We start from the raw sequence: 23,818 nt of genomic DNA, 5'->3' as shown, positions 1-23,818 counted from the left end.
TTACTTTAATCATGCTAAAACATTTTCAATTTGAAGGTAGGCTGGTAGAAATCCTAATGAGTAATAAAATCAAATCAGATATGAGCACACCCCATGCTTGGTATTGCTGGCACCCAAAAATATATCTAGTAAAAAAGAAATACAAGTCTCACAGATTAATTTTTCTCAAATTCTGCATAAAAGAATTTCAAATGCATGGCTATTGAGAATTCCCTCTTGTTTAATATGCTTCTTCTATGATAAATTTTTAAGATATAAAATACTTTATAAAAGAATTAGATATAAACCACTTTTAAATGCCATTAAGTAGCATTACAGAAATTTATTCATAAAGCAAGATGCATTAAGCAATAAGTATATCAATTATGACTGTATCTTTTCTCATTTTACCTATTTGAATATGAAATTTTTTTAGATTATTAAATCTTATGGAAGAATTATCTTCTCTAATTCTGCACTAAACAATTTAAAAATTATAAATAAGATCCAGTTAAGCTCTATCAATAAAAACGAACAAATATATGCTAAAAGAACTGCAATCCAGGCACCTACATTTTTCATAATACACATTATATGAAATAATATTATTAGGAATGACTGTACATTACAGCCTATTTAAAACAATCACGTTTTTATTTTTCACTCTAAAAGAAAACAAATACATTAAAGCACTAGTACTCACATGATCGAATATCTGGATAGCGATTTTTACTAAGGTTCTCTGGACTGTCAGCTGCATGTGTGGTTCTATCCTTGAACTTCTCTGGCAGGGCCTTTATATGTAAAATCAAAACAATAAGTATAACAGTTAGTAATAAACTGAATGAACTAATTAATGTATTACAAGTTATTTACAACTTGAATTTTGAAATAATAATAATAACAAAAGAAACAGATTTGTTTGATAAGTTCAGCAGTAGAAAATAATAATAAGCATAATAAACTATATGAGCTATGCTTTCTACTTTAAAAGAGACACCTTTGCAAAAATTAGCGTAAATTATTTATTTTTAGTTTTTGAAATTGAATCAAACAATGGGCTTGAAAACTCTCTGGTTTGGACAGCATTTAACCATTTTCACAGATCATTTTATTATGTATTTTGATGGAAATAGCAGTTTTTAAAACTAAATTAATTTTAGTTAATCAAAACATATTTATGTATATTTATTTCCACCAAAATTAAAACTTGTATTATATATTTTTATATTTTTTACAGGTACTCCTGAAATACTATTAAGGCCACTAAATACAACTAGCTATACAATCCTCAGTTCTTATCATTCATGAAAGGAAAATCATATAAGTACCTTCAAAAACATAAACAATCACTGACCTCAAATTCTCTTTGAAAAAGTAAATCACTGTTATTATGTCTTTCTACATAAGCACTAGGTAAATCTTCTGCTGCTATGGGACCTAAGTAGGGAACTTTTGACAGTCGACTACCTATAAAAATGTTGTTAGCCAAATTACTTTAATCATATTTAAAGAAGGTAAATGAAAAAATACTATTTTTCTCTCATATTTTTCAGTCTTCTTGCTTTCACAGAAATTATGGTTAAATAACAAAAATAATAGAAAATCTATGCTAGCACAAGTTACATATACATATTAACTTATTTTTCAATAGAACACAATTAAAGTATATTTTTAGAGTCTCTATACATGGTAATATATTTCTTTTTTCACTAATCAGTTAACACTTCAGATAAGAATCTTGTAATAAGTATGAATGTAATTTTTTTTGATAAAATAGTTTACTAAAACAACTTCAAAATAAAATAGTTTACACTAAAAATGCAAAGCCACATAAATTTTTCATGATAGATGTAGATGGCTTTACTTCCAGTACTTATGTATGTATACCAGATGACATTTTCTTTTAAAAATTATTACATTTTACTGAATAAAAATATTTTGTTTACATTTATGAAATATACATAGACATTTCAGAATACATTAACTGTAACACGCAACCTCAGAAATGCACACAAGTCACTGAATACTATTCATGATTTAGAAATGTACTAACTTTTACATCTGGGTATATGCCCATTTCTTTGAATGGTGCGACGGATCAAAGCTGTAAGACCTAACCTATCACCATCTTGATCATATGGATGATTATTTTTACGCCTAAAAGCAGAAAGAAAAAAAATAAAGCAATAAAACTAATGATTTCAAAAATATGAAACCATTCTTGTAAGCATTGTATAACTTAGAATTGTTCTGTAGCTCACTAAAATAGTTAATATACTGTAAATATATATATATTAGTATTAAAAAAACCAGAATAAATGAACTTTCCATATTTAATACCTTGATAATCTGTTCAAATGTTAAACTCACTTTAGTTGTGATCATGAAGTTACATACTTTTACTGTGATATGCAAGCAAGAATTCATCAGTTGTAGTATATTTATCTGAATAATTATTTTATTATTAGTTATTTATGACTGGCATCTTTGAAATAATAATAATGACAAAACAAAGAAATTTGTTCAGCAACAGAAAACAATATCGAGCATAAGCTTGGTAAGGCTTTTAGATCATGCACCTCTTTAATTTTCATTCATTTACCTTTCTTTATATACATTGAAGTTTTATATATGCATTTTTTTATTGAAATGTGTTTAAAGTGATTCCTATAAAAAAGCAACAACTGGAACTTGAATGTAGAGAAATTGTAACAGTTGCTTTGTTAGGAGAGACACATACTTGAATAGGCACAAGACCAGGATTAAAATGAGTACAACAAAGATAAGACCACTAAGAATGCCTAAGACAATGGCCATTGGATTTTCTGTGGATTCAGTCTGAAAAAGAGACCCTATATAGAAAGAAAAGAATTATTTATGAACAATCTCTGCCATTGACCCCTCAACAAAATTATAGGTTGGTATTTTGTGTAACATTACAATGCATTAATACTAATAACAAATTTTAATAAATCTTAACAGTTCTATATGAATTTCCAGCAAGAAAAAACCTGATAACATCTCATCTATGTGTGCTTCTTGCTACTGCCTACATGAAATATTTGAAAATTTTAAAGTGTAGTGTACTAAACTTTCTAAAAACCTTGATTTACTTTACAGATATTCTTATCAATTATCTGCCTATTTTCAGTTCTCATAAATATCTTACTTAATTATGGGTAATTTTTTGCTTTATAATGATTTGTATGAATTATATCATTATGCATTAGCAACCAAAATCTTGGATGAATTAACTTAATTTCTGTGTAACATACATAAGTGTCTCCACCTATAACTGATGAACTTATTTGGAAAATTGATATAATTTTTGTTTAGATTCTTTGTGTAACATATATGTTATTAGAGATCCTCTTAACTAAATATTTAATGGGCTTGTGAGAAATTACTTGCATACACACATAAAAATTACTTACCAGTCTCAATAGGAGCAAAATATGGAGTTTGCTTGGATAAAATCTATTAAAATGAAAGTATATTCTGTATATTACAATGACTGGATATATTCTTTATTTTACTTAATATATGCAAGTAAAGTAGCAACACAAATACATTTTTGTCTTTAGATTAGATCATATAGGATTTATACCTAAGAAAACTTAACTTTCTACTGAGAGGATAACAAAATAAACAAGATAAGCTAAAATTTTAAAAAATAGAAACCAACTGATTATAGTTCTCAAGTGACTGTGCAAATGTAGCAATATTCTGATAAAGCTTTATAAATGTTTACATATACAATAAAAATAACAAGAACAGAATTTTTGCACAAATGATCAGTATAATGGAGTTAAGAATGATAATAGAAGAGCCTGATCTGTAAATTGAGATCTCTTTGAAACATGTGGGAACCAATGAATTCTGTAGTGGAGTACTGGTATTTCATGTTAGCAAGTGTAATAAGCATCCAGATCATACAGTTTTATGGACCAAAATTTGAAAATAAAATAAAAATTGAAAAATTACATCTGATTTGCTATATGACCATGGCTGGCATTGTATTTTCTAAAATTCTTCTGTAATATCTGTATCAGTGGAATACAACTAGAATGTGAACCAGGGATGACCTACTGGTTATTTCTGAGCCACATGCAGTTCTTCACAAAGGCACTATATAATGTATTTCATTGGTTGCAAAAAAGTTCTTTAAATGTTTCCAATTTCTGAGTAGGCAATAATTACTTTAAACTATTTTATTTATTCATTGAAATATTGAATTAAATCATCAATTGTTGAACTGTTGACTTAGAAACCCTAAGGGTCAGGTATAGTCACCTTTAATTTCAAATTACTCACTAAAAGGATGGCAACTAGCCACCACAAGGGTACTTTGAACTGAAGGGTTTGACTGTTACTATTATAACATGCCCAGACTAAAAGTGCATACACTGTTCAATGAGATCATGCTTGAAACTTAAAACCTTGGAACCATTATCTGACATAACTGTTAGGAAACATCTGGCCTCTGAATAACAGACAAATAAGAGAAAGGAGAGAACTAACAAGAAGAGAAATTGATGAAATTATAATTTACTTTTATCTAAATATATAGTTTAATTAATTTATTATATCATCATTAATTGGTATCATATTTTTAGTTTCTTTTTGAATGATGTAATATTGTATTTTATGGTTTAGTTTATGCGTTTATGCCCAAAAAATTACAACTGAAGACAGATAATTTTTCACTTATACATCATGTTGCAAATGGAAAGTTAAACATTTCGTTAGCATAAAAGAGGTTATTTGGGGAGATTACATTCAATGCTTAGTCCAATAACTGTTATTGTTAAACTAGCACGTCACTGTTCATATAATTACTATCATAAAATGATTACTTGCAGAATGTTATATCCATATATAATCACTAATAAAACAACTGTCATTAAATTAAATTGAAACTATAACTAAATACATGCGCAAGGTCAAAATTAAAACATTTTCCGTTGCCAGGTTATCTTTGTCCATTTGCACAGGGTTAAATATATATCTCTAGGAACTGAATGCAAGTTTATCTAAAATAGCCTTGAAAAAATTCCTTTTTGAATAAAATGATTATTTAACCCAAAGGGTAACGAATACCATATATTTTAAGCAAGTCTATTTTTTACAGTAGGAAGTTTACAAACTGAAGTTTAACGTTTCTTTTGAAATACTTAAGCCATTTTCCAAGCTTATCTTCTTTAAAAGCTGGAAGAAACCATTATACGTAGGGGAGCACCAGCATATTACCGTGGAAGCGACTGAAATTGGTGAGAAAAAATTGAAAAACAAAACAAACAGATATCCCGTGGCAGGTGTTTAGTTTTACAGGAAGGGAAACTTCCCAACTGGGGTGTTCAGGGATATTGATATACCCCTTCGCACCGCTCGCGATTGAATTTCGATGCGAACATTCGGAATTTGGATTTACTTTTTCGGTCTGGTTTGTTTTTGTTTGACTCGATTAATACTGAAGATTGAAGTAGTTTCAGAGAAGAGTGAACGTAGGAGTCCGTATGGATCAAGGTGATGGAGAGAAAGCAGTCAAGGCCTGTGTCGTAACGTTGTCCTTGTGTTGTTAGATGACGTGACTAAGGACTAGCTTGATAGAAGTACAGAAGGAAGCAGATCAACGAACTATTTCTCAAACATCCCGTGGTCAGGGCCAATGGAGTGGCTGAGATCTATAAATCCAAATGCCTCAGGAAGAACACTAAGGGGATGCATTTTACATTTTGTGAGCACATGACTTATAGCTATATATTTAAAAACGGCTAGTATGAGTAGAGAACGCACTAGTAGAGGAGCGAACAACGTTTCGACCTTCTTTGGTCATCGTCAGGTTCACAAAGAAAGTATAGGCTTGTACGCAGAATGCTTAAAAGAGGTTTATAATTTCGACATCAAAAGGCAACACATATTGTGCAAAGTATGCTAACGCTACGTGGGTCTGTGATTAAATTAGGAAGAAATATATATGAAATATGGCTGAAACACTTGCATAGTTGTTCACATAAAAGCCATAAACATCCAAAGTAAAGTCCACAAATCATCATTCCGTTGTAACACTGAATTATTTAAAGTTCTGCACACAACTGTGATGTATGTGTGTTTTCTTATAGCAAAGCCACATTAGACTGTCTGCTGAGTCCATCGAGGGAAATCGAACCCTTGAATTTAGCGTTGTAAATCCATAGACTTACCGTTGTACCAGCGGGAGACACACAACTGTGATAACCAGCAGTGTAACAAACATTTATATATATACATTGGACTTGTTTTGATAATTATTTTAAAACAAGTAGACTAAGTTGCTGTTTGTTTAATGTTGAAAGTTACTGCCATCTCGCTGATAACTACTGTAAATAATCCAGCCTACAAAATCTGAAGTAACAATACGGTTTTGATTTCAATTACAAAATGTCAACAAAGTCTCTGCATGCGACTATTTCATGCCAAAATAATAAAAATAATAACGCTTCATGAGAAGTGTGTAAACTATGTAGAAAACGTTAAATACTATAAGCAGCTACACTATTAGTGTATAAGTATACTTTTTTTTATCACATCACAAAAACTCATTTTTGTCAGGTGCAGGGGCTGCGTGGGAGACTAAGGCATATTTTGTAGTAGCTTCAGGGCAATTAAGACAGAATCAACTTCAGTTTATTACACACTTTGGCTCGCAATCATACCAGATAATATTAACTGAATTTTGTGCAGAGACTTAACTCAATAATATCGACATGTAGTCGGAAAATGTATGGGAACAACATAAATATATATAATACCAAGCACGTAACTAATTTTGTCGCATATCCCTCCTGAGTAAAACTTTTAGTGGGAGGGACTCAAATGTGACCGAATATAACAGTTTTAAATAAATTAAACCATTTTTCTTACATTGTTAAGAGGATGTATCCAAGGAACACAATTACTATATACAGATTTTGTAATGGAAAACTGTTTTAGACGGAAGGACAAAATGTTCAGTTTAGCATTAAAATGGAGTTAGATTTGTGTAAAAAACAACACAAAACAAGCTAAATAAAATACGTAAACTTATACAATTATACAATGGTTCGCTACATTCTTTTCGTAGTTCATCTTCTTTGATTCTAGTGTTTCGTTACTTGTCTAGTATTTGTTACAATGCTTTGAATAATTGTATGCATATTATAAATAAAAATAGGAAACAACTAGTTAATTCAGAAACAAGACAAAAGATGTAGGAACTAATTGTTATTTCATCTAACGTTCTAATTATTTAGCACACTGTACTTTTTGAATTTTTTTCTGTTTTATAAATATATAAAATAATAAGGTTTGGTTTGTTTTGAATTTCGTGCAAAGTTACTCGGGGTTATCTGCGCTAGCCATCCCTAATTTAGCAGTGTAAGACTAGAGGGAAAGGCAGCTAGTCATCATCACCCACCGCCAACTCTTGGGTCACTCTTTTATCAACGAATAGTGGCAGGGGCGTAGATCCTGGGGAGATGGGGGTATACATTCCCCTTCATTTCAGTTGGGGGGTATGGTGCATACAATCATCCCCTCCTACAGTTTGGTCTGTTGAATTGTTTTATTGCGTCGCAGGGCCTAAAAATTGTGTGTTTGTTCTTGTGATTCTCCTGTTCTTACCAATCGAATTACATAATTAGGCCAAGATGTAGGCTTTTTCAGTAGCCGAAATGTACATCTTTAAATAGGCGTGCTTCTAAGCTTTTCGATTTAAGCGATAGTTCGTAAGTATCAGTCGGTAGGCCTAAGTATACATGCAAGTATCGTGGCAACAAGATTACTCTGTGACTGCATGTTTACAGCTTTCAGGTTCACGTAATCAGAGATTACTAATTTGCAAATTGAACAGTCCACTACATGGTTGCAAAACTCATCCCCCCCCCCCATCGGGTGGAAAAAATCTACACCCCTGTGGGATTGACCGAACATTATAACGGCTGAGAGGGTATGTTTGGTGTAACGGGAATTAGAACCCGCGACTCTCAGATTATGAGTGGAGTGTTTTGACCACCTGGCCATGCTGGGTCAAAGTAATAGGGAGGTGTTCTTCAAAAGCAAATGCCATTCAGTTTTTAGTTGTAGAAGCATATGAGGCAGAGGAATATTATTTGGTGTAATATGTGTTAACTTTTGGTGGTGATTGTATGTAAAAATCACCAATGTTTTTCAAAATTTCTTCCATAGGTGCACTAAACTACATAACTTGATTTTTTTAAAAATTGGCATCCTTTGTTTAGAACACACGTATCACCAAGTACGGTAGTGCTCAATACGTAGGGATGAGCCGAGAAAAAAAAAAGGCTGCCGTATTCAATCTATTTCTCTATGACACTTACACACAATTGTTAAAGTCGAATTATGGCCTCATTGAGCATCTAATTCTCATTATGGAGTGTTTCACACTATGCGAGAGTCCCAGTATCATTGAAAAGTGTTGCTAAAATGGAAACCTGAAGACCAGCTAAAGAACCAAAGTCTTTATTTTTCTTTTTCTTCTCCCACTTTAGCCAAGAAATTAGTGAAATTTTCGCAATGGCTTTCATACGAAAAAAAAGCATTTTAAGAGTACTTGGGAACAGACTATACTAAACACACTAGTGCTTAGTGTAATAAAATGGGGATAAAAAATAACGGCTGCCGCATTCATTTTATTATTCTATGATGCTATAAATAATTGCTAAAGTTGAGTTATAGTCCTATTTGAGCATCTAATTGTCATTATCGAGTGTCTTATGACTTGTAAAATAATAATATTATCCTGTTTTTCTACCACACGTATGTTTGTGGGGAAATAATAAAAAGGAAAACTACTACTTCGCTGTGACTTCACTTTATAACCATATATTATTTCCATGTTTCATAAATAACAGTTTCATTTCTTGTCGTTATATGGCAGCACGAATTTTTATACAAAGACAGTTTGCGACTTCTCATTGCACAAACATGATATCTACCAAAACAATTTCAGTAAAATTGAATAAATAAATAAAGAATTATCTAAATAAATATTCAAGATGTCAAACAGATCAAATATTTATGCAACTGATGTATCTGATTTTAAAATTTAAAAACACCAGTTACTTAATTATCAAAACGATACATTATAAAGAGATCTACTTTGCTTCAGATATTCAGTATGGCCAAGTCTGGTATTTGTGTGTGTATGTATTATACTTTAGGGTCTAGGATGTGTATGATGTCCTTCCTATTAATCAACATAAACCTAATATGTGAGGGAGTCGACTCTATGCACATGCAGTGAGAGGGAGTAGATTTAAGAGTCGTGGGTAAATATCCCTTTACAGTTAATTCAGTTTTCCTGGGTGTTTGTACCATCCTGGAAAAACCATTCCAGCTTCACTAGTCCTCAATTAATAGAAAATTAGAGAAACTGACAAAACTGATATGATATTAACACTATCTTTATGTCATCATTGAAGTATAAAAATAAAACAAATGAAAAAAAGAGAAGAGACAAGTAAAAAAAGATTTCCAAAAACCAAGTATGATGTAGTAGAGATGGCAATGTTATCAGAAACAAGGTAAGGATGAACATACAAAACCACATAAAACTGCTACATACTTATGCAGTCAACTTTTTCCAAGAATAACTTTATCTGCAAATAAATGTTGAATTCCTGTCAGTTGCAGGAATTCAGGTTTGAATAAAACCATTTAAACTAAATAGTATTATAAAGTTTTATAGTGACTAATAATCCTAAGGCCCCACAGTGGCACAGTAGCATGTCTGCAGACTTAAATGCTATAATCAGGGTTTCAATACCTGTGGTCAGCGGAGCAAAAATAGCCCATTGTGTAGCTTTGTGCTTAATTACGAATAATAATCATAAGCTTATAAGATTCACTCAGTACTTACTGGCTACTTACGTAGGCATTTTTGTATAGTTTTTGTGCATTCATCCCTACCTTGTTTCTGTATTTTTATGGAATTGCCATCCCTACATCGTATTCAATTTTTTACAATTTTACTTTATTATATATACCTTTCTCTGAGGAGAGAGTGAACCAAGTCTAAATATCAAATGTAAATCCATCATTGGTTTGAAGTTTAGACGCTAATATGTTTAGTGTTCCCTGTTGATGCTCATATAAAAGATAACTGAATAGCTACTGGACATTTGATAGAACTCTATGTACATAAAATCAGCTTGATACCAAGTAATGCTTAGAGTATTTCCAAGATGTCTTGCAGCTGCAGAATTGGCTAAAACAAATATATTAATTGGAAGCTAAGCCATTTAAAGAAAATTTGTTTGTTTGGAATTAAGTACAAAGCTACACAAGACTATCTGTGCTCTCCTCACCACGGGTATGGAAACCCGGATTTTAGCGAAGTGAGTCTGCAGACATGTCACTGGGGACAAAGAAAAAAATGTTTAGTGGATGTAATTTTTATCCATCAGACGGTCGAACACTTTGAAACAAAATATTGTTAATTTTTTGCTATTAATGGGAATTTTCTCAACAGTTTCAGTTTTATAATAAAACATTATGTTATCGTGTAAGTTAGGTAGTATTCTATGAAAAAATTATAACATACTATTATTGAGTTGCCACAGATACAATTTTCTTAAATTTAATTAGAGTTAGGCAGCTTAGACCATATTTTATTTTCTTCTGAACTGTGAATTTCTAAGCAATCTTATTTTAAATGTTAGATGCTTCTGTTAAAAAAAAGAAACAACAATAATAACAACAAAAACCAAACACTGTAAAGACATATCACACAAGGTCTTCATAAATAAATAAATAAAAACAGAGTTATAACAAAAATAGACATTGATGATGTTTGGAATGTTTTCAACACTTACCATTTTGTTAGGCCCAAGTACTCGAACTTCTACAAATCCAGTATAGTTGGTATTTGGTGCAAGCTTTCCGTCACAAACATATTCTACGTCTGTAAGTTTATTTGTTTTTCTCAGTGTCTGTTCTGATATTTTTTGGGATCGAGTTTGGAGGCTCAGTTCACTGGAGGGATCTTCACACATACAGCAGCGATCATCTCCAATTACAACTTCACTCACGAACTTTTCGCTAATGATAGATAAATTTAAAAAAGATAAAAGATGTTTCTTTTTTACCGATATAAAACGGAACTACAAATATATACATGCCTTACTGTAAGAAGCGAGAGGAAATCATTCATAATTAACATCCAGAGCTGTAGTATTGTTATTCTTTTTTAATTTGGCTAGGTGCATATTTAATTTCAAACTTATTTATTGAAAATCATATAATTCTACTTGTAAAAACTGTACATACATAATTCAGATTATATCGTTCAATATTAAGGGGTGTAATTAGCGTTCAAAATTCTGAATTTCAGATCGTAATGAGAATTTATTTAGCGCTATTTTAATGTATAATATGAAGTTTTATATATTATATCATGTCCTACATACAGAATGTGATGCACATTGCCCAGCAATTCCCTCACAGCTTTATGCAATGAAGCAATTTCCTTCCGATGGGAACACCATCTTACATACACATAAAATCGAAAGGGTCGAATTTTATGATAGTAAAATAAAACCATTTGGTTGGTATGGTGTTTTATGGCACAAAGCAACTAGGCTATCTGCGCCAAACATCCTCTAAAAAGTCAAAATTAAAGTAAAATTCATAAAATGAAATTAAGGTAAGACAAAACAAAGTTTCAAAAAAAACATAAATAGCATTAAAACCAATTTTTACATCTAGTGTACAGCGGTAAGAGAAAAACAACAGTAACACACGTTGTAAAGGACTTTCTGTAGCGTAACTGTAATTACCATAACTCGCAAGGAAGACTAACAGATATGTTAAAAAACACCACCATTAGTCACCTAAGTTGGTCTTTCCAGTCCTGGTTTCGAACTATTTGACGTTAAGGCCATTTTCTAATTTTAAATCGAACTAGATGTACTTTGATACGGATAAACCTTGGGGCAGAACATGTTTAAAATGGTACCGTCGTTGAAAGTTTAACGACAGCAAGACAGTAAAATGTGTCTTATTGTGACCTGAGTGTTACACAGACAACATATTGGTGCATCAGTTTCAGATAAAAGAAAACGATGAGTTAAAAAACTCTGACCAATGCGTACTCTAGTTAGAACAACTTCCTCTTTCTGATTCTAACGCCAGCAAGATGGCCAAAGTCCAATATAGGGTTTTATTTGGAAAAAGCTTCTTTTCACGATGGTCACTCAAAGTCGACTGCCAAATGGCACGGAGCCGAGCCTTGAATACAGGACCATTGTCCATGTATGGAACAACCACAGCATTGATTAGTGCCAGCGCAGATAAATTTAGCTGCGGTGTCGGCGAGCTGGTAACCATGAATACAAACGTGGTCTGGTATCAAGAAAAACTAGATAGAAGTAGAAGTTAAAAAGAAATGGGCTAGTCGATATTGAATATCGGCGAGAACAGAATGAGAGCTAACGTGAAGCAATTACAAGGACAGTAGAGAACTAAGTGAGTCAATATGAATAGTTCAATTTGAGAATGACTTTGCTTTTATGTGATCCAAGGCAAGAGAAATGGCGTACAGTTCAGCAGTGAACACACAAGCTGTAGAGGGGAATCTTCGCGCAACCAACGAACCACAACAAACCATGGCAGAGCCCACACAATCACCTGATTTCGAACCATCTGTATAAATAGGAATGGAAGAATGGTTCGAAAAATGTTCAGCAAACCTTGGGACAGAACATGTTTAAAATGATACCGTCGTTGAAAGTCATAACGACAGCAAGACAGTAAAATGTGGCCTATTGTGACCTGAGTGTTACAAAGACAACATATTTGTGCATCAGTTTCAGATAAAAGACAACGATGAGTTAAAAAACTCTAACCAATGCGTAGTCTAGTTAGAACAACTTCCTCTTTCTGATCCTAACGGCAGCAACGAGTCTTGATGGCTAAGAAGGTGGAAGGAGAAGTAGAAGAGCTAGATACCCGGCAAAAGCTTTCACCTAGAGTATCGGCAATGCTTCGGGTATCAGCTACTTCCTGGACATCACAGAGCAAGAACGAGAGGGAGACAGAATTATTTTGCCCACTGACCTTTCGAATCTTGTTCCATATAACTTTGGAACTGGTAGTAGAAGTTAGGCTAGTTGTAAACTTAATCCAAGATTCCTTCTGGCTTTGACGTCGTACCCACCGAGCATGTGCACAGGCCTGCTGGAAAGCAATGCAGTGCGAATGTGTGGGACACCCACGAAAAGTATCCCAGGCCTTTTTATGAGCCTTCCGTGCCATGTGGCAAGCAGGATTCCACCACGGACGAAAATATCGTGGAAAACATGTCGAGGTTTTAGGAATACATTGAGCAGCTGCTTGTATTATACAGTCAGTTACTGTTGCCACACAGTCGGCTATCAAGTCTATCGGCAGGATCAAGTACTGCGAGAGCAGTGAAAGAGGGCCAGTTTGCTTGATCTAGCTTCCACCGGAGCACGCGAGTCGTCGGGTGTCATCGACCACTGTCAGTCTCTTTCAAAATTATACCAAAATGATCACTGCCTCGTGGATTATTGCCAACCCTTCATGAAAAGTGAGAGAATAGAGAAGTGGAGAAAACTGAGAGGTCAATAGCAGTAAAGGACTGGCTATGTACATGGAAATAAGTAGGAGAACCGCTACTGGAAAGAGAAAGGTTGTGATCAGAGACCATACGCTCTACAGAGCGACCCTTCCAATCAATATCAACATTTCTTCAGAGGGGATGATGTCCATTAAAGCCCCCAGAATTAAAAATGGAGAGAGCAACTATTCAATTAAAGTATCAAGGTCTTATTGCTCATAGGTCTCTCCAGGTGACAGATAGAGAGAACAAACAGTGATGGTACGACCCAAGGAAACACGGATGGTTAAGGCCTACAAAGGCGTGTCGAGTGGCAAAGACAGGGTGGGCACATGCTGATCAACCAATAGTAATACCTCTCCATGTACTTGTTCATTACACAGCCTGTCATTTTGGCAGGATTCAGAACTGTTTCCTGTAAGGAAAGACATAAAGGATGGTAAGCAGCAATCAGTGTTTTGATGCCATCCAGATTAGAATGTGAACCTCGACAGTTCCATTGTATCAAGGTGGCCATTTTTATTCATGTGTAGGCGAACTGGGTGGAAAACCCTTCTATTTATGACCACGTCTTTTTTACTTTACTGTCTTTATTCGAGGGAGGTCTATCGACCTCCGTGGATCCTGCTCTGCATCGATTGGCCTGGTATTTGCTATTGGAAGAGGACTCCAGCGACTGAAGACGTGCACGAATGATCGTTTTGTATTTTGGGGTTGGAGAAGAAGATGTACCCGAGGGAATGCCCATACCTGGAACCAAAGAAAGTGGATGTTTGGATTTGTTGGAATGCATGTTAGGGACAGAGATGGGTTTTGAAGTTGATTCTCCAACTTTTTTAACCATGCAGGCCAAAAGACTTTTCATTTGGTTTGAGAACGATTCTTTGGAGGCACAGAGAGAGATACTGTAGTAGTGGAACGAAGTGCAGCAGCATACATCCAAGATGAAGTGGTGGACAGCAACTTTCGAGCCTCATGGTAAGTAATTTTTTGAATCGTTTTCAAATGCTGAACCTCTTTATCTTCGAACCATTTAGGGCAAGAACGAAAGTAGGATGGGCGATAGCCACTGCAATTGACGCAATGAGGGTCCGTTTCACACTCATAGGCATCGTGGTCCTTCCCTGGATGGTGGCAGGTGGACGTGGTGATGTAAATTTCAGAGTGAGGACATTAGTCGGCATCGTAATCCCATCTCTGCGAGGGGAGATATGCCTCACTGCAGAAAGTCCTTGAATGGAGAAACCAGCGAAAATCTTTGACTCGGAGATGTTCTTTCAATTCCTCGTGATGAATTCAACGTAGCATGAGGTGTAACCTCAATAGGTATATCCGCAATCGCCTTTGAATGCAAGAGGAGTTCACTGTGTTAAGGTATGGATGTTTCCATCAATATGTCATCAAAGGGAAGCTTCTTTACTGACTTTGGAGGGCCATCAAGTCCCTCTAGTCCCTTCTGAATGAAAAAGAGAAACATTTACCCTAAAGAATTGTCTGAAAGAGAATGCAGCATAAGAAAATGAAGTACAACAGGTGTTACAGATGTTGAAGATTGCTGCTCAGAATCTTCAAGACGTGATCGTTTACCTACGGACTGTTTTTACACTATTTTATTTAAGTTTTTATTTCAAGGATCCATAATAAAAAAGGAATATTTCGGTGCCAACTGACACCACCCATCATGGAGCCCATGAGGGGACGCACTGCAATGCCAAACAAGGACACTGCAGCAGCGCCATGGTTTCGTGAGAACTATACCCAAACATCAGTATCAGATACAATGTCCACAACACCTGTTGAAAACATCCAACATTGGTACTTGGTTGTCCCTAGCCCAAATGGACCAGCTGACTGACCCAAGAGGGGCCACATCGAGGCCACCCGTCTATAGGAATTCAAGGCCAAAGTGGTGTGTTAGGGTTGAACCCCTCAACCACCAGGAACCTCTCCTCCCCTTCATGGCTCACCACGCACGGCAAACACGTTGGTGGATGTTTAGATCCCAGAGGAGGTAAACTGAAAGGAGAGAACCTTCCCAGAGAGGTCCCCTCACCGCGTACAAGAATCTACACCAAGGGGAATAAAACCGGAAGTTATTTAGTGCTATATATATAATTTATGGTGGCTCAGATTACTTTTGCTAGCTGCTAAATATTTTACATAGCAACGCATATAACAGTTTTCATCTTCCTGTGCGGTTACATATGTTATACATGTTGATTTTGAAACAGAAAATAATTTAGATATCGAACATTAAGAAATGCGAGTTTTAAAGTTACTTGAAAGTAATCAAAATTAAGCTTAATTATATTTTAAAAATCTTTCGAAAAAGAAGCTGATCTATTTTTGAAAGTAATTGTTTAATTTGGTAGTTAGAGTGTACTCCGATAATGAAAGCCTCAAAACGTATATAATGAAACAGTATGAAACTTTCATACTGTTGTAGTAAGAATTCTGCATCATCATTCTTTTAAAGTAGAGATACTCTACGCGGAAAAATGATTAATGGTTTTTATCCCCATGCATGAATAAAAGTACCCTATACTTTTGTTTTGAGCAAGCTAGACATAATTACGTCGAAGCCTAAATTACATCGCATATTATAGTAAATTGAAAAGTCATCAAAATTATAAAATACTTTACAATTTCATGTTTATCCATGCTCAGCACCATAAAAGTCAACTTTTAGAATTTAATACACGATTTACGTACTTCCAATAATTACAAAATTGCGAAATGCGAAGTGAGCTGGAAAGATTAAAGCAGCAATTTGTAAACCGCGTACAATAAAAACGATACATTTCTAGTTATTTCCGTCATATATTTCGCAGACCATTTGTTTGAGATTTAAAACAACAACATTATTCTTAGTTTTCCTTTATCTCAAGCCTATTTGTAAGTAATTAGAAGCACTAATATGTGGTAAAATGTTTTACAAATTATTAATTTGATTGAAAGACTACATTAACGAATACGAACACGTAAAGGGCCTTTTATTTCTAGGTCTTGCATGTGTTAAGCTGAATACATTGTGTTTTTCTTTTACAATCGTAGTTAAGAACATATCGAGTAGTGTTGCCATCTGGAAGATGTGCTTTCATGGTATCACTTAACTCTGTGCCAAAGTTGTCAGTTTACCAAGTCCAGACTTTTCAGTAAGTCTAATATTCAATGTAGTTAAATCATTTACGACAATTCATACTTCATACACATTTTCCCAAACAATTAGTTTTACAGAAATGAGAAGATTTACTAACGTGTTAATAGCTTCTGCAACGTAGGCTCCGTGGCCACCTATCCTATGGACCTCTTCGTAGGTTGTTATATCAAGTAAACTAGGGTCCGATGGAAGGTTTTCCAGGCCTTGTCCCACTTGAAGCTTTATAATAACCACTCTGTAACACCTGTAAATGTAAACACGTTGTGCTGGTTAAATAATATTTGCTATCAAAAACGAAAATCTTATACAATTCTATACAGCGCATTACAAATTTTTACATAATTGCATATTTTTTCTAGTTCATAAGAAATACTGAAGCAATGTGTAAACTATTTCACTAACTATAAATTTAATGTTTTGCTTTTGGTTTTAATAGACAAGTAAGAATTTAATTATATACTTATATCAACTAATTAAAACGTTCGTTGAAACAGTAGAGATAAGCAACATTTGACTTTCCACAGCAGTTTCATTTTATTCACAATAATAAATCCATCCCATGATCGTGTGTTATAAGTCGAATATGTGTACCAGCAAAACCTGAATCAAACAACTGACACAAGAATATAGTTAATTTGCTTCCTCTGTTATAAAACTGATACATTAAAAACAAACGACTGATCATATGCTTTTCGGTGTTGGACGAAGGTGGCCTAGTGGCGAGCTTGCTAAATTATAGATCTAAGGTTCTCTTCTCGTTACCATAAACAACTGCGATCCACACTTTGAAATGACGGTGAAATTCCGCTACTCATTTAAAGTAAGTCAGAGTGCTTCTCAGTGGCTCAGCGGTATGTCTGCGGACGTACAACGCTAAAATTCGGGTTTCGATACCCGTGGTGGGCAGATAGCCCATTGTGTAGCTTTGTGCTTAATTCAAAACAACAACAACAACAACAAATCACAAATTGACGGTAGGTGTTGTTAACTAGCTGCTTTCCTATAGTCAATCACTTAAAATTAGAAAGCTAGCACGGATAACCCTCAAGTTGTTTTGCGTGAAATTCAATAAACAATGAACGCAAGTGTCTGTTTAAAAGCTTAACATAGCTAAACACTCAGTTTATGAATGATACCGCTATCGTGCATCGTGCAACACTGATAAAAAAAACTACTTAAATTATTGTGTAAGATTGTACTAAATGCCTGAATTCTGATGGATCTACCACTTTATTTTTGATTGTTTTCATTCTGTTATTTTTATTTATGTTCTCCTGGGACTCAATGGTAAACTTAAGAGCTTATGATGTCTAAGGTTTGATTCCTTGCGATGAAAACAAAGATAGCCTATTGTGTAGTTTTACGCTTAAGAACGTTCTTCCGAACATACTGTTTAGTCTTTAAGTCATGAAAAATGTTAATATATAAACTTAATGTCAGATCTTTAAAACATGGTCACCCAAATTTAAGCGTTTAGTCTCACTCACTCAAACAACAGGATTATAAACACAGACACATGTAGGCGTACACAATTTTAAACTAACAGATTAAATAGAAGGCAACTAATCAACAGTATCCATTTCTAGCATTTAGGCTACTTTATCCAACTGAATAATTGGATTTTACCATCACTGCTACACTGTTATAGTGCATCCATGACCTTTGAAGTACGGAAAATTTTTATTCTACTTTTCTGCAGGAACAATCATGAATAATAAATTTTCAGAAAACATAGCCCAAATATGCTCCTCCAGTGGTTTCCAAAGTGTGTCAAATGTGTCGCAGCACGTTGCTAGCGGTGTCGTGAGAGTTTAACCGAACAAACAATGATTAAAAACTGCATGTGGTAGGCAGAAGAGGTGTTGTCTAAATCAAGGTAAGTGAGCTGGAGGGTTGTTAGTGATAAATGTTAGGAAACCAATGCGCTAATCACTAGATAACTTCCGGTCCATAAAATGAAACGATGCCATAACCTTTGCAAAAGTTACAATTCTTTTAAAAGGACTTTTGCTGCCGCAGAAAAAGTAAAAACGGATGTGAGAGAACAAGAATTATGTGGCCAATTCTTGGAAGAAACGAATTAACTATTCGATAAACGTTATAGTCAAATGAAATTATTTTACCCTTGAAGCGAATTTAACCATTTCTTTACATTTTCAGATTTTGTCTGTTTGTTTTTGTTTTTTGGAATTTCGCACAAAGCTACTCGAGGGCTATCTGTGCTAGCCGTCCCTAATTTAGCAGTGTAAGACAAGAGGGAAGGCAGCTAGTCATCACCACCCACCGCCAACTCTTGGGCTACTCTTTTACCAACGAATAGTGGGATTGACCGTCACATTATACGCCCCCACGGCTGGGAGGGCGAGCATGTTTAGCGCGACTCGGGCGCGATCCCGCGACCCTCGGATTACGAGTCGCACGCCTTACGCGCTTGGCCATGCCAGGCCCAGATTTTGTCAAATAAACAATTTACATGAAAGTTTTATCATTACACGATTACCTTCTTACTCTAGTATAAAATTGGATGAAAACAAATATATATCGCATATTTGAAAAACAAGTTTTGTCCTTTAATATATAATCTTTAGATTGAAAATCAATAAACTTTTAAAATATTTAGTTGTTAACCTCCTTCCTTATTGACTGGATGCTAACCAGTAACGCTATCACAAAACAGTACTAACGACAAAAAAAAAGTAATTTACTAGCGTTTATCTTATTATTACCGTCTCCTGCATCATATATGGAGCTATGCATAGTTGTGTTTCTGTTTCTACCATAACCAACTTGATAACATATGAAGTTGTTAGCTTGTATCTATCCGTCTCTACAACCACCCGGCTAATATGTGAAGTTATTCGCTAATATCTATATGTCCGTTTTTACAATTACCTAGTTAACGTATGAAGGAGTTCGCTGGTATCTGTATGTTTCTGTCACCACACGACTAATATATGAAGTCGTCCACTATTATCTGTATGTTTCTGTCACCACACGGCTAATATATGAAGTCGTCCACTAGTATTCGTCCGTTTTTAGAACCACCCGGCTGATACATGAAGTCTTTCGCAGTATCTGTTTGATTCTACCAACTAGATAATTAAATTAGTATTTCACCAATTTTGTAGGATTGGCCAACAACTCACCCAAAAGTTCTGTCGGTTGTACTGTATGCTTCTTAATTGTATATAATTGGATGAAAAAATATATGCAAATTTTGTTCTTTTACTTATAATATTTAGATTCAAAGAAAAATTAAACTTTAAAACATAAATTCCTGAACCTTGTCTCTTACTGCATAATAAATGTACGCGATAGAATTTACAATCCGATCATTGAAATAAGTTTATGTCCCACTTCTTGTTTGCGCTTACAGTGCAATTTTCCTTTTATTTTGTTGTTATTTTTACTCATTACAAAGCATAATGCGCTCTAGCGTTTTAAATCTGATTACAAGATTGTGTTTTTTTTTGTTTTTAGAAGGTACGCTATTTTGAATCGATTTTCAGGAGGTTCAAAAAGGGAAGAGATCCGTTGGCTAGGAGCCAACAAAAGAAGGTTTCCATCGGCTACCTAGTTAAGCCTAATTTCATATCCATAGGTCCGTCGATACATTATAATAATATATTTAATATGAAGAGGTGTTTTAGACCTTCCTGAATATACCAAGACTTTTTGTTTTTACAAAGTATATCTCTTACAGTAAGTAAACGCAAACGAAACAATTTATCAGTATCTTTGTTGCTTTTCTGTTTAGTGAAAACGTTTTATTAATTGTTCTTGTTTAATCTAGGCAGATATTAATAATTTTGTAAGATATATAACTTGTATGGCGTAGCTTATCATTGGTTAAAGTATGTACGATTCAATGCTTATGTGAACATAAATGCACATAAACACAATTACAAGTCCACAGGATAAAGAGGATTATTTATTTTGAGGACCACTACAAATGATAATTTTTTTTTTGCATGTGGTTTTCCTGTATAAGTATATTGTCGGAGTGATAGTCGTAACGTAACTGTGTTGAGGCGTTGAAGGAGACATATTGTACTGTTTCTGTAGAACTCGTCAATAATGCCATATATAAACAAATTCTGGAGCTGCCAAGCTTGTGTCAATGTTATATTCAATACAGGATTAACGTAGAGACCACCTAGGGCCCCGGTCATACAGGTGCCCCATTGTTCACACAGGCCCGGCGGTTAAGACGCTAGACTCTCTCTTTCTCTCTCGGTGTTTGGGTATATATACTTGTATATCCAGGAGGGTCAGGTACACTAGACCTCTTCCTCCTTCCATTACTTAGTTGGAATGGCCTAATTAATACATTTAGAATAAATACAAAGTAATAGCATAACCTTAAATCTGGTCCTTTTCAGGGCAATGTCCATTTATATTCATCTTTCATTTTTATTTATTTATTTATTTTTAATAAGTCTAGAACGTAGGTGAGCCGTTTTATTTTAACACTATTTTATTATTATTATTTTAAATTTGATTTTATCTTAAAGATCTGATGTACACATTTAACGGGGAGAGGTGTTTAGATCTCTCTTCATCATATATGCAATATCTGTCTAGTTCGCATAACAACTCATTTTGTCGCCAATGTGGAAGTGGTTTTAGGTACCCTGTATGCTGATGTAATTAGTGTATTCTGTAATGTTTGGAGTTTGGTTTGTATTTGTTTTTCACTTACAGTAATCCATGCACGAGCTGCATAGTCTATTACTGGTCTAATGTATATTTTAATGATTTGAAGACTCGTAATCTGAGTGTCAAGAGTTTGAATTTCCCTCGCGCCAAACATGCTCGCCCTTTCAGCCGTGGGAACGTTATAATGTTACAATCAATCCCACTATTCGTTGGTGAAAAAGTAGCTCAAGAGTTGGCGGTGGGTGGTGATGACTAGCTGCCTTCCCTCTAGTCTTACACTGCTAAATTACGGACGGCTTTGCGTGTAGCTTTGCGCGAAATTAAAAAAAACAAACAAACAAACAAACAAACAAAAAGGTTTGTAAAACTAGTGGAACAGAGGTAAGAGTGAGTTATTATTATTATCACGTATCACCTGGTCTCACTAAAACCTTAATCCGGCCTTAGTTATATTTAATTCTTAAACATCTTACAACATGTACTTGCTTACTTCAAAAACATTATTCTTTGCTAAAGCTCAGCGAATTTTACAAGTTTAATGATTGTGGCTTGAATATCATTATTATATTTCGAATACCATCTATAATATGTTTTTATTTTTAGTTTTCTTATCAGTTTCTTTTGGTGACAAGTATGTGGAGTACATACAAGAGAAGCTGTCTTAAGAAGAATGATGGTTTTGTTTCGAAGGTAAACTCATGATAAAGATGAATGGTAGCTTGAGACAGTGGGAACTGTGAAGTTTTTCCCTTGTTATTTATCGTATAAAAAACATAAATGTGATATTTCAAGGAACCTTGAAGTTTCACTACAGACAAAATGCATCTTCAAATCTACGAAATTACCCCAATTCCTTGATTATGACGAATGGCAGTATAAAAATATAGTACATCAATACATAGATTTCTGACCTAATAAATCCATTTCTTTCAGATATGCGATGAAGTTTCAGCTTTAACTGTCTGGTTTTATGTTTCCCTTTCATCCGCTGAAGTTTGAACTTTGGCATTGATGTTGGCGCTGAAAGAAAATAAAAATGAATATATTGTAACGAAACAAACATACAGTGAATACGGTTATCATTAGGAAAACAAACAAAAATAGTATACTGAAGTTATTTTTCGTTCAACGTTGCAATTTAACTCTTCATCACCTCAATAAAACGTGAACATGCTACGAATCAAGAGAAGAATTATGCAATCTGTAGAATATAACACAGCATGGCACATGAGCTTGAAAAAAATATTTATTACTGTTAATTTTTAGTTTTATTTATTTTTGAAACAGAACACTTTCGGGGAACCTGCAGAACTACATCTAGTATAAATCATAGATTTTTTTTTCCAGTTAGCTCCTCTAGGGTACACTTTTAGTCATTTTCTATATTGTGTTAAATCGCTTGATAAATTTTCAACGTAGAAAAAAAAATGCATTCATTCGTACATTACGATAAGCATTTGTTTTCGCCGGGCAGATGGATAGTTAAAAGTTTATGACAAAAGTATATTCTGAGCAATAAGATAGAACAGAAACAAATAATGAATCACTTTTAATTGAAAATTAAAATAGAGAATAAGAGTATATGTACTTGTAGCTAAAAATTACGTAGCCTAATTTCCATTGAAATGTTTTAAGAATCAAATGATTTTTTAGCTTACCACTAGGTGCTGACAAACACGTTGTTTTTGTTGTCAGCATACTCAAAGGTCCACAACCAGATCGATTTTTTGTGCATATCCGGACGGTATAATTCGTATTGTGCTTGACAATACTTTTAAACTCTGATATATCTGCTTTAACTTCACGTGCTTCTGCAAACCTGTCTACTACATTTTCTCCGCTGCTGGTTCGGTAGCGAGCTGAAGCTTCAAGTGTGATCTATTAGCGAGAATCAACATTGTAATATTAGGGCCATAGGGATGTTTGGGAAGCAATAATCTCTTCATTTTATTTTATTTTGTTTAGCAGTATTTGCCTTCTTGTCCTATCTAATTGAACTAGATTTCTCTATAGAGAAACGCAAAAAGTTTAGTACAGAAACAACCAATACATGTCAGCAAATATACTCTTCAAAAAAAGAAACACAAAAGGGATATTTTTTTTATTTTAAAAAGTAATATATGTAATAACGTTACAAGCTCAGAGTATGTGATGTTACACGTGTTAAGGCACTGATTGTCAGACCAAAATGAAAACGGAGGAAAACAACGGATTTTTCACCAAAACGCATTCGTGTCCAATAAATTTGTTTTAGAGATCTGCATGTTCTGCAAGTGCAACATGTGCAAAATCCCCTATAAAAGTGACGGGTTCTCGGTTTCCATAGCTCAGTGTTAAGCCACCGACACGCAATACAGTTACGCCAAGACTGACTGAAGCACAACGCAACAACGCCATTG

The 23,818-nt window shown here is 34.3% G+C and overlaps 1 protein-coding gene across 2 annotated transcripts in view; it reads right to left on the bottom strand.

Annotated features, from left to right (window-relative positions):
• LOC143244892 (tyrosine-protein phosphatase 69D-like) overlaps positions 1-23,818 on the bottom strand; it is a 295,265-nt gene that overhangs the window by 50,418 nt on the left and 221,029 nt on the right. For both annotated transcript variants that reach the window (XM_076490367.1, XM_076490368.1), the window contains exons 8-16: positions 23,078-23,297; positions 22,331-22,439; positions 16,858-17,004; positions 10,836-11,061; positions 3,417-3,459; positions 2,723-2,834; positions 2,036-2,139; positions 1,337-1,449; positions 683-773 (exon numbers count right to left, since the gene is read on the bottom strand). In XM_076490367.1, the coding sequence (XP_076346482.1) occupies positions 683-773; positions 1,337-1,449; positions 2,036-2,139; positions 2,723-2,834; positions 3,417-3,459; positions 10,836-11,061; positions 16,858-17,004; positions 22,331-22,439; positions 23,078-23,297 (1,165 nt within the window). The remainder of the gene's footprint in view (positions 1-682; positions 774-1,336; positions 1,450-2,035; positions 2,140-2,722; positions 2,835-3,416; positions 3,460-10,835; positions 11,062-16,857; positions 17,005-22,330; positions 22,440-23,077; positions 23,298-23,818) is intronic.

Source organism: Tachypleus tridentatus, chromosome 2, assembly GCF_004210375.1.
Source record: "Tachypleus tridentatus isolate NWPU-2018 chromosome 2, ASM421037v1, whole genome shotgun sequence".
NCBI lineage: Eukaryota > Metazoa > Arthropoda > Merostomata > Xiphosura > Limulidae > Tachypleus > Tachypleus tridentatus.
The sequence above is the reverse complement of the archived record's forward strand: the minus strand, read 5'-3'. Positions and strand labels throughout refer to the sequence as shown.